The 12396-nt window shown below is 40.0% G+C and overlaps 1 protein-coding gene across 3 annotated transcripts in view; it reads right to left on the bottom strand.

Annotated features, from left to right (window-relative positions):
- WDR19 (WD repeat domain 19) overlaps nucleotides 1-10774 on the bottom strand; it is a 370238-nt gene extending 359464 nt beyond the window's left edge. Inside the window, exons 1-9 of one of the 3 annotated variants that reach the window (XM_060246266.1) lie at nucleotides 10679-10774; nucleotides 10344-10404; nucleotides 9674-9799; nucleotides 7325-7440; nucleotides 6099-6214; nucleotides 4229-4309; nucleotides 2028-2140; nucleotides 965-1138; nucleotides 2-72 (exon numbers count right to left, since the gene is read on the bottom strand). In XM_060246266.1, coding sequence (XP_060102249.1) covers nucleotides 2-72; nucleotides 965-1138; nucleotides 2028-2140; nucleotides 4229-4309; nucleotides 6099-6214; nucleotides 7325-7440; nucleotides 9674-9786 — 784 coding nt within the window. In that variant the 5' untranslated portion in view covers nucleotides 9787-9799; nucleotides 10344-10404; nucleotides 10679-10774. Of the gene's footprint in view, nucleotide 1; nucleotides 73-964; nucleotides 1139-2027; nucleotides 2141-4228; nucleotides 4310-6098; nucleotides 6215-7324; nucleotides 7441-9673; nucleotides 9800-10343; nucleotides 10410-10678 lie in introns of all 3 variants that reach the window. The other 2 variants (XM_060246268.1, XM_060246267.1) reach the window with 2 other exon arrangements.
- Nucleotides 10775-12396: the final 1622 nt, after the last annotated feature.

Below are 12396 nucleotides of genomic sequence, written 5' to 3'. Positions count from 1 at the left end.
CCTTTATTTTCATCCTCTAAATTTATTATTGCATACATTTCATTCAGGTCTGACAAGTCATGTATCTTAATGCTGTAACAAAGAGAGAATCCCAGTCTTCAATATTTATCATTTAATCTTGTGTTATAAATCATCAACAGTTTAATTGTACCACTGTGGAAAGCAAATAATTGACAGAAAGAATGTAAATCTAGAAATAAAGTTTTATTAGAGAGTAGAAAATAATTTGTCTCAGCTAATCAATTTAGCTTTGTGAAAACATACGAATGGTATAATCCTGAACAGTTACACCCTTCTAAATCCATTGACTTCAACAGTAATCCTGTCTAGACTTTCAGGGAAAAAAAAGAAAAAGCATAGCACTCTTCCAGCTCTGGCACTCATGGAAGCATAAACATAACATCAGAAACTATCAGAATGGGACCTCTAAACTAGAGTACCTCAATAATCTACAGAATGAAGACATCACCAGTACCGGCTCCCTACATCTGTCTGAATGCAGTGGTTTCAGTAAGCACAAAGGACTCCATGCGAATTGTTGTATGTTATTTCCTTTGAGACACAGAAGGAATTAAGGCAAAGACCTTCACTGTATAGAATTCAGTAAGAACCTTAGAGTTTCAGGGAGTGTGGGATCACAAGGAGGTTTTGTAATAACGCAATCTGTTATAGGCCTGGGAACCTTCTATGCATGCATAAATGAATCTCTTTAACATCAATAAATTAAAAAGGAGGACTCTAAACTGTGTGCAGATTACTTTTTGAATATGGATTGACTAGAATAAACTGGGTAGCATATCCACACACACACAATGCCTATCTTCCATCTGAAAGTCCTTTCAATATGAGTGACAGTTGCTAAAATGGCTTAATATATTCCCAGCATTTTCACTAACAAGTTTCCATCACTTGCTTTGAGGTATCTTATATTTTAATTGCCTCATACAAAGACATAGCCACTCACCAGTTATCTCCACATGATGCAGCTTTGTTGAGCGACTGTGATATTGCAATGCTTGTCAGGTTATCTTTATGATTGCAAGCTTGTAAGATTTCATGACCAATCTCTCGAATGTGTGTAGAGATCACCACAAAGAAGCCAAGTGAGAAACCAATCATGATGTAACCATCTCCATACCTAAAGAGACAGCATAATATTAATCACACACACACAAAATCCAAGCAACATGGCTACAAAAAAAGCAAAACAAAAGTTGAAAGGCCCAAATTCCTAAGCTAGCAAAAAATAAATTGGGAGCATTTATGGAAATAAAAGTGGCATCTCAATCTACAACTTTACTGGTAGACAGATTGGTAACTACATATCTTCTTTTCAAGAGCACTGCATTTTAGTCATGATGTATGCAAAGGAAATGGACAACAGGTTTTAAACCTACTAGCTTAAAAACTATATACAAATCTAAACCACTCCTTTTTCATACTGTGTTAGAATTGTGGACCAAGTGGGTAAGGAAGAGAGTGAGGGCAAAGGGAGAAATAATGAGCAGACCACATTGATTTGGAGGCAAAAAGGGCACAGCTTTTACTGAGTACACCTGTAGGAGCATCAGTGCAGCACAGGACACAGATCCAGCATTGGGTGGCCTGTCTGGGAAATAACCACAGGATGACAAGTCCAAGGATCTCACATGGGTGTATGCCACTGTATGGTTCCTTTGCCACCTGAGGGTTAGATTTGGGTGCCAGTACCCAAGCTAGGTATGACAACTCCACCTTCAAGACTGCTTATGGGGGTCTCCAGACCCAGGGAAGCAGGCATACAGGCTCAGCCATCACAAAACTGGATCCGACTCAATGCCCAAACCACCTGAGAAAAGCCATGACAAGCATTCAATATAAGCCTTCTTACCAAACCCCATACAAAATGCCATGAAGAAACAAGGGAAGGTTGGGGGGGCGGGAAATAAGAGCTGACTGTGCAGTCAGCCTGGGCTGCAGCTCCCTAAATACTGGAGAGAGGACTACAGGTAAAGTCCAGGGGTCGTTGCTTGCAATGGATCACTTACCATTTGTAAGACACAATGTTCCCATAGTGCTGCTGAAACTGCAGTTCAATTGGGTTATCTGGATCTTTGAAGTTATAAAGATACAGTATTTTCTTGCCAAGTACGACACTTACCTGAGGAAAAAATGAAATTAGAAGTATACATTGAATGAGACTATCATAACTGTACATTAGTATTGTAACAGTAGTTATCAGAATGGGCATCATGATCTCAGACACAGTTTGCAATATGGTGCAAAAAATGAACAGCACAACAGTTTTAACAAAAACAGGGCAAGTTATATACTTTGGTCTTTCAAAATCTTTGCATTTCACATTTAAAGAGCATCTGAACACTATGAAGGTCATGTTGAAACTGTCTCAATGACAAGCCACTGAAACAAAAAACTGACATACACTTTTGCCCCTATCATTGTTCAGAGACAGGCAACTTAGCAAAAATCAAGCAATAAAGAAAAAAAAAGCTGAAATAAAAGTCTTATAGCCAAGTACTGCAGCTCTAGTTTAACACAACTTATTTCTTACTCAGTATGAAAAACAGTAGTTTCCATACCCTGAAAAAAATAGGATTTTAATCAATAGTAAGCCTTCTACAGTTTAAAAACTCTTCAATGAGTCTACAATAAAAGATGGGTAGTCCATAAAAGATATTAGAAAATAAAACATCAGCCCAATTAAAGACTAACTACTAGTATAGTGCCATTCTAAGCCCACTGAATTCAGTGGGCTTAGAAGAGTGTAGCTCCATTTAGAATTGCAGTTATTAATGATTTGATTGATTGGATTTACTCCATTTTTAGCCTGCCCTTCCTGCAAATGGGCTCAGGGCGACGTACAACATAGTTATAACAATAAAAAATACATATAAACAAGATTAAAATTATCCACATTAAAACCACAATCTAATATACAATCTAATATACAAAGATGGCTACCAAAATATATTTCATATGTTCAATCCAGTTAAGTATCATTTAACAACTCTTGGGGAGCCAAGTCTACATCAGCTCAACTGCAGAGAGAGTGACAGAGAGCAACAGGAGGGGTCTGATGAATAGGTGGAAAAATGATGCCCGCTGCCTCATATTAAAGCCTGGCAGACAAACTCCATCTTATAGGCTCTGTGGAATTACAAATGGTCTCTCAGGGCCCCTCTAGGGGAGGCTTATTCCACCAGGTTGGAGCCCCGGCCAAAAACGCCCCCAGCCCTAGTCGAGGCTAGACAGACATCTTTTGGGCTGAGGATCACCAGAAGATGTTGCTCTACTGTGCATAAGCTTCCCTGAGTCAGAACTCGCGCCAATGCATCTGATGAAATGAGCTTTGGACTCATAAAAGTTTATACCGGACTAAATTTTCACAGGTGCCACTGGACTCGTTTTAATAAACAAAAACAAGAATTTTCTCAAGAAGGCAACAATTCTCTTTTACAGTAATCATTAATTTTTTACTAAGTTCCAGGAACTGAAAAACTGATAACAGAACCACGGTTAAGAAATCAACCATGTTATATCAGAAGTAAGTTATGTGCAGCAACTGTTAATGCTTTGTGAATGCACAGGTGAATGTCTACAGAACAGCGAGGGAAGAAATACTGAAACGATTCCAGGGATGCAGAGAAATTAACACAATTGCAACCAAGATGCAAATCTGACTACTCTGAAGATTTGCTTAAAAGCAGTACTGTGAGCAGATTCGCATCTATGCACGGGCAGTTTTTGGCGTGGTGGCTGGTAACTAAACTACTAAGACTATTTTGACTGCCTGATTACCATGCTGGCTGCTCCCCCACCCAGAATCACCATCTTAATATTGACCAGTGCTCTAGCCCTTTCCATCACAGTTCCCAAATGGTGGAATGGGGCCCCTGAGGAAGTGAAGGGAGGCTCCTCAGTGAAGATCTACGGACTTGCTTGTTTGCCAGGCATTTTGATGAAAGGGGTTGGGGTATTTGGTGTTTTAACTGGTAATGTCTTAATTGTGATTTGTAAGCTGCCTTGAACCAAGAGAGAGGGTGCGGTATAAATATTTAAATGAATAAATAAACTGGGTTACTGCTCAATGCCTTTCTGAAAAACAGCTATGTTGGACTGTATGTTCTACTTTTGTATCTCCACTGTTGGATACACTCCTCCACAGAATATTAATTTAAGCATAGTTAACATCACCTGTTAACAGCTTGTCTCGTCCTTAATCACTTACTGTGGTCTCGCTTCCTGACGTTCTGTCATCTGTCTTCATGACTATGAACTGCATATCACTGGGTTCCCCTTTCACTGCTGCCTATAAAATAGGACTTTAAAAGTTAATATCTATATCATGGAAGAGCCCATGTTGGTAGTAGAGACCCATATAGGATCAAGAGTTTATTGCAAGCTTTAAAACCATTAGCTGGTGTGATAAAATAATCCACTTGCCCTATATATGAATACTTATCTATAAGGATGTAGACAGAACTTCATCTTGATTTCTTTGTTAAAAATTGTGCCTAGATTCTTTAACGTTGCTATGGTGTGCATTCAGTTTAATTATTGTATTTGGGAGACATTTGCATTACTTTATATATGAAACACATTCCCATCTGTGGGACGGAGAGCCTCCTAATTCCAGAGGCAATGAAAATTCTCAATGCAGAACAAGCTGCAACAACAAAAACTTTACAGCCTTAGATCAGTGAGGGAAGATCAATGAGAAGCATGAAACATGGTTTGCTTCCCCCACACCTGCATATTCTGGTTTTGCAAAGGTAAAAAACAAAAAATGAAACAAATATGCTTTACATTTGATCAGGCAGATTACAAGAGCATCCCCCTCACCATCCCCAGGAAATGAAAAACTTGAAGATGCCTGAAGAAGTGGATACTGAAAGCAGAGTGCATCTGAAGACAAAAGGCCAGACCTCGCCTAGTGAAACTGGATCCAAAAGTCTGAGGAAATTTAATTCAGATTATTTAACCTTCAGAAAGTAACATGTATGGCGGACCAGTTTTTTATTAATGTTCTGAACATACACATCTACTTATTTACAAAACACATATACTGCTTTTAAAAAATATTATTAAATTGAATTTTTAAACTGCCGTCCCCTGTAAAAACAGGGCTCAGGGCAGTGTACAATAGTGGGATACATTCATATACTGGTCAAGAATGGCTGGATATCTCTCGGACCACGGACCATCAGTACATTCTTATCTGCCAGCCAAGCACAAAGATGTTCCGGGGGTATACCAGAAGAGATGGTTCCTAATCTGGTCTTTTCCATTTGCAACTAACCAAAATATGTGCCATACAAAATATATTAGAAACCCATGAACCAAAATGGTAAGACACTTTGCAACAATCTGCAACTCAGCCCTTTAATAAAATGCACTATGTTTCAACATCTACACATTCATCACCCAGTAAACAGAGGAAGCTAGAAAAGTAAAAGCAAACAGAGGAAGCTAGAAAAGTAAAAGGAAAAATGAGATAAAAAAGCCGTATCATATCATACCATACTTTTAATGGCATAACAATAAAGAAGCAAATATTACTGTATTGATGATAAAAAAAATAAACTTTCAATTTTCATATTGCTAATTTTGAATGATTGGGCACTCTCACTAGCAAAAGTTAGTCGAATAAAATATAGAATGATAATGATTTATACACAACATCTTCTTAATTAAAACCACAGGGCTTTTTCCACTCCCAGTACAAAAGTGCTTTTTGCATCTAATCGAAACACAACTTCAATACTGGCTAGGAGCGGGATTTTAATTTGTAATTGTCTATCTTTTTCTCTCATATTAATGGGGTGCAATCACCTCCTCATTGTGTACCCTGGATAACGCTAAAGAGCTGGAATTTCTGGCTGCCAGACAATCATAGGATCTCCTGGCTATATTACACATGGAAACAATCAAACAGTCCTTCTCCAGACTACCTGACAAAGGGTGTAGGAAACTTCATCCAAATCTGTCTCACATTAAAAAATTGACACATGGCATTAACAGCAAAAGAGAAGCAGAAAGGTACTTTTTCATGTCGTTCAACAGTTACAATCTTCTGGATAACAACACAAGTTTATTACCACTCGGATAGTGTCTCCTTCGTGGTTGCTAATGGTTATCAATCTGTCTTCACCACCTAATGCTATAAGTTTCCCACTGCTCCAACAGCCACACGTGATGCGCTTGGTGTGTTTACCTGATAAAAGTAATATACAAATAAAAGCTAAATTAAATATTTTTGCTACCCAAAACATAAAGATATTAAAAATGCTGAGAAATGATCTGAATGTAATTTAAGCAAGTGCCAGTGAGTGTCCCACAAGGAATGGGGGAGTCTTTTTCCTCCTCTCATCTTGCAAGGAGGTCTTAGTGCCCAGTCAGGTTGCTACGGCAACCCCAATATTCACAAAGTCTTGCAAGATGATTTCATGAAACTTCAGATGAAATTTTGCATTGCTGTGGCAACCCGTTACACGCCAAGCCTCAGGCTCCCATTGTGCTTCAAGGACTCGTCTCCAAATATACTGTCATTGGCCAAGCATCAGGCCACTTGACTCCCGATCCTTGATAAACAGCAACATGCTGTGCAGTAGGTCCTGTGGCACCATGAGAGCCAAATGCCTCACCATACAGTTGGGTTATCAAGGCAACCCAAAACAGCACTCATTTTCATGTGAGTGCAGGCATCGTTGTGTGTTTACCAACTTACCACTCTGCAGTGCACCCCAGAAACATGCATAGATTAAAAGGAACCCTGAAAATAGGGTCTGGTCAGGGTTAGGTGGGGGCGGGGGGAGCTGGATTCTTTTGTTTACCTCAAAATCCCCCAAGTAAGCAGAAACCTCTCCTCCTTGTGGTTCTCTCCTGCATATGGTCCTATTACCAGGATTTTGCTACCACCATGAAGATTTCAGAACCAGATGTACTGGTATTTAATAGTACTATTATCTCACTAACCTGATGGACTGTTATTCATTACAAGGAATACACTTATCTTACTACCTTTTTATAAAAAGTGGCATCATAGATAAAAGGTTAGATCCAGTTAGCTTTTTCATTCATTCTCACCCAATTCCCATTCTAATTACAATCCCACCTCACATAGATTTTGTCCATACATGTCCCATGATTCCCAGCATAGCCAAAGAAGACCCCTTCCTCCTATTTCCACTATCTGAAAATTTGGCTGGATCCAAACCAAACAGTCTACCATTACATACTGTTAAGTATTATACTATAATTATTATAATCTTAACTTTAAAGTTTAGTTTTCTCTCTTTCATACTGACTTCATTTTGGCACTGACCAAGGATAGGAATCTTGCGGGAAGTTTGGCAATTATATATTAGCAAGTTTCCCTTAGCTGTTCCAGCAGCAAGTAAGGCTTCAGTTTTGGACCAACGTAAGAAAGACATCGGCTCCCTGAAATACAAAATAATCTGGGCTGTCAATCATTTAATGACATTTTAATTAAAGGATTTTCACATTTAGAAATGAATAAGAACAGACTCCATAGTTCAAGAACTGTTAAATAATTCTTAGGGCATTCTAAGGTGCTATTGTGCTACTATTAACATTTATAATATTAACATTTATAAATCTAAATGTTGAGTATTAACATGTGCACAGTATTTGTAATCTGTCCTTCAGAGCTAATAAGCCTACCCTCTCCCTTCCAAAAGCAATCACAATAATGTTCCTCGATCCAATCATCTACATTTTAAATAATTAAATTTAAACAAACATACATATTACTCAAATTGCAGTACAGGTTTCTGACAATCAATGAAAATGAGGGATAACAAGTAATAAACAAAAACTAGATGCTCATCGTTATAGTGAAAACCTATCATTCTCAAAAATAAACAGTTCACTTGCTCTCTAGTTCACACATTAAAATTGATTCCTTCAGATTGACCGACGGAAGCTTCAGTTGAGTGATTAATCAGCTCAGCCAATAAAAGTTAGCCCTAACCTCCCCCTACAATAATTACTAAGGGCATGCACTAGAAATAATAGTTTAAATTTGCATCAGGAAATTGGGAAGGGCATACTTCCTGAGCAGAGACAAAAATGTGTGAGCTGGAGACTAAAAAATTGTGAGCTAGCTCACGCTAACTCAGCATAGAGGTAACACTGGAGACTACCAAGAAAATCCAGAGTTTCTATGCAGAGGCAGGCAATGGCAAACTGTCTCTGTTGCCTTGAAAACTCTGCGGGGTCATAAAAAGTCAGCTTCAACTTGACAGCAATTTCAACTATACACACTGTTATCATTAAATACTGGGGATATTATTACTGTATCAGAAAACTATTCCAGAAATACACCAGTAAGGATCAACATGACCTTCCTAACTCTTCCACACTAATTTAAAATAGAAAGGAAAAGGGAGGGAGGGCTGATTCAATTATTCCTTCCTTCCACTGGAGAACTCCACCCCCTCCCCCCCATCATGATGTTCCTGAAGGTCCCTGTCCCACAGGAGTGGCATTTTGAGCAACTTTAGGAGGGAAGAAGCAAGAAAGTTATGCTGTACTGACAAAAATCTGTTATTTCAGCGCAAAATTTCAACTGGATCCTAGTCTCTGTTTGGATATACCAGCAAGTGCAGTTTTCTGCAAACCAGGAAGTGCAGGAGAGCATGCAATGAAGGGAAAGAGGAATATGAACGAACCATCAGCTTGCATGTCAACACCAAACTCATGTGATTCTGTCCAATAACAGTACACTTTTTCCCTCTTTCTCTTTCTAATGGACCAGATGTAGATTAGAAAAAAGGCTGTTAAATTCACCTTCTTTTATATGTTCCCTTCCAACAAGGCTCCTATTTAAAGCAAGTAACATAAGGTCACAAAGCTAAACTGTAAACCAAGACATTCCTGTTCCAAACCTCACCTCTGCCATGAACTTCTACATTCTTAGCCTCAGCCACCCTGTCCCCTCCCACCAATCTACTATATGTGATAATATTTGCTTAACTTACAGAGAAATTTGGAAGGGCTGCCACAATATATATGAAGTGCTTTACGAATGGTGCGCATTATTATTTCAGAACCAATGAAACGGAAGTACTCAGGACTACGGAATGTGAACATTTCCAGAAAACAATTCACTAGCAATTTTAGAATTCAGCTTAATGTCAACAAGCAGAAACAAGTAAGACTTTCTCACAGTTAATGCTGTGAAGACAAACAACCCATATAGCAGCTTCCTGATGTGCTGACATAACCCCTAACACTCCTTTCCTACACTGGATTCCGGAGACCTCAAAAAGATGTATGGATCCCTACATACTCTGCTCTCTTTACATTTTTTAACTTGTACAGAAAATTTAAGAAGTGGTGTGAAAACCACTGAGGGGCATGGAAAATCCAGCAAAACTTTGTTCAGTGTCTTATCTTCTAAATATTTGCCCCAAGCATTTAAGAAGAAAAGAACATTAGGCAATCTGTCCTCTTTGTGCCATTAAGAAAGTCAGCACTCATAAAGTCTGTGCCATCGATATGAAAGGAGCATAGCCAAAATGTTACACAGAGATGACTGAACACCACAGATAACCAGTAATCTAGCCTTACAAGCAGCAAACTGCTTCACATTTTAACCATATTTAAGATATAATAGATACATTTATTTTAATACAGATGATTTTCATACCTCATGCCACTGTCCATCTGGATGGTTTTGTTTGTATTGGCATCCCACAGATAAATGGAACTGGATTTATCAGCTATTATTGCTAGGGTATCTCCATATTGATCCCAGTCCATTGCAATGCAGTTGCTAAATTTGCACAGGAAACTTTTATTAGAAGTTCTTAAATAAGATTTGGTAGGAAAAAAAATATTACATTGGATGGAAACGCAGACCTTGCTTAGATTCTCTGCCTTTGTCTACCACCTGAATATAAGAAGAGCCAAAGCTGGAGCAAACCAAAGACCCACCCAGTCCAGCATTCTGCTCACACAGTGCCCAACCAGCTGCCTCTAGGAAACTTACAAACATGGCGACTGCAATGGCCTGGGCTCTCCAGCAACCAATTTAAGAAGGCATACTGCCTCTGGTACTGGAAGGAGAAAATATCCATCTCTTCTTCTCTTCCCTTCCTCTCTATCACTGTTACTGTATACCCATAAAACCCTGATGCCTCTCTTCATTCCTATCACTGCTACTGTATGCCCACAAATTAAAAAGTTAACATTTGATTCTTTAGACAGAAAAATAAATAATGATTTAGCAAAATTATTTCTTGCCATTTTTATTCCTTTTACGTTTGCTTAAAATGACATTTTGCATCTACACAATACAATGGTTTAGTAGGACTTACCCAGGTAGATTAATTTCATTTTTCTTTTGACCATGGCGATCAAAGATCTTTACAGTATGATCTGCTCTATAAAGCAAAAAAGATTAGCATGATGACAACCTTTTAAAAATAACTACCTTAGTTTATCTAAATTCCCTAAACTGCTTTTTATGTAACATTTGGTTCAACAGTTTATTTAATTAACATACACACGCAGAAAGAGGCTCAAAAAGCAATGTTAACATCCAGATAACATATTGGTGAACTGAAGTATTAACGCCAGACACACATGCACAAATAGATGCTGTGCTAAATGTAGTGTTAACACTTATAGTCTTAAAAACGTGTCATCTTACCCTGTAACGGCAATGAAGTTTCCTAATGTTTTCTGCCAAGCAAACTGCACAGGGGAACCAAGCAGAGTTTTTTCTAATAGGGAAAATACTCGCTGTGGAAAGAAAGTGACTGTTTAAAACAAAACAAATGGTTGCATTTTTTATCTTGAATAGATCTCCAGACTTTTGCCAGCAGTGTGGCAGTTAAAGTCTCACCAGGCTAAGCTCTCCCCTATTACTGTATGTCTACGCTGTATGGAGCAGAAGTTTCACTTATTGAACAGCTGTCTTGGATGCTTAAAAATAAAATTTTAAAAAAGGCTGCAGAGCCAAACGCAGCACAGCACAACAAGGCTCTCTGTGCCTGCAACACCTGCAAGCCACAGAAAATTTCAGCACACCTCCACCCAACTATACCTCCAAAGTGGGGGAAATCTGTCAAATGCCTGACACACAGTGTATAAAGACTAGGAAAAAAACCAGCCATGGAGACTACTGCAGCAAAGTACTTGTAAATATTTCCTTTTTGTATCGACCAACTAATATTTTTAACAACAAAATTAAACACAAGTCTAGTGGTAGCTCAAAAGTTAACAACCACTTACTCCAGCATAAATTTTCTTGAGTCAGAAATCACTTCATCAGATGGAGATGTTCAGATTCATCCACCCATCTGCAGAAGTGAGCGCGGCTCCCAAAAGCTGCTGCTGAAATAAACTGTGCTCGGCTGCGACCGCACACACACACACAAAATGCACTTTCAGGGCACTTTCCAACTGAATTCTATTGTGTGAACTGGCCAAATCCACTTGGAAAGTGCCCTGGAAGTGTATTATCGAGTTAGTGTGTCTTGATCTCAGCCCAAGCCTTTAAAGCACTCCAGGCAAGCACAGACTAACAATTAGACCAAGTAGGCACTGGACTATGGGCCCCCACGCTTTTAGGGGCACCAGGCTAATCTCCCCTCCCCCTCCAGGTTTTCCCCCAGCTTGCAGCCCTCCCAGGCTGCACATGCAGCCAGCAAATGAGCCACTCTTTGCCCAAGTTGCCTAGTGCGGCTGTTGCTGGTGTCATTGCCAAGTTTGCCTCTCTCTGCCTCTCCCCCGCAGCTTTGTCAAAAGGGCTTTTAAGAAGGTGGCTGCAGCAGGGACCATGGGCGGTGGGGCGGGCACTCCGACTCTGAGATAATCTGCGAGGGGCCCCCAAGATTTCAACTGCCTAGAGGCCTCCACAGGGTTTAATCCAGCACTGGCTCCAGGAACCCCCGTTTAACTTCCCCGCCGCAGATTTAAACACGTCTTGTTCCCACTGCAATATTTCTCGCAGGCCTCCCCACAGCGGTATGGCAAGGTGCGGGGAGAGCCCAGAAGCTCTTCTTCCTTCCTCCTCCCTCCCCTGCGTCGCCATGTTTCGGAAAGCTTCACCTGTTGAACGTCTACTACACCACACTCTTGTCACAAGGCGCAGGGAGAGTTCCGTGAGAGAGGAAAAACAACAACAGCAGCAGCGACCTCCAATGGCTCCTTCTCTAGAGAGGCGTCCACAGAAGCACTGCGGAGGTCGCTAGAGGGGCCTTCCTCACCCGAGTTGTAGCCCCTCAGGCACCAGGGATGCTTCACCCCCTCACAGGCCTTACTTACTGCCTGCCCCTTTGGGACAGCCTCCCTCACAACAAGCGCTTGGGCTACACTGAGGGACGGGGGCGCCCACCCCCGCCCCAAATAACGGCCGCTCTCGAC

This window comes from Heteronotia binoei, chromosome 9 (genome assembly GCF_032191835.1).
Source record: "Heteronotia binoei isolate CCM8104 ecotype False Entrance Well chromosome 9, APGP_CSIRO_Hbin_v1, whole genome shotgun sequence".
In the NCBI taxonomy this organism is placed as follows: domain Eukaryota; kingdom Metazoa; phylum Chordata; class Lepidosauria; order Squamata; family Gekkonidae; genus Heteronotia; species Heteronotia binoei.
The sequence above is the reverse complement of the archived record's forward strand: the minus strand, read 5'-3'. Positions and strand labels throughout refer to the sequence as shown.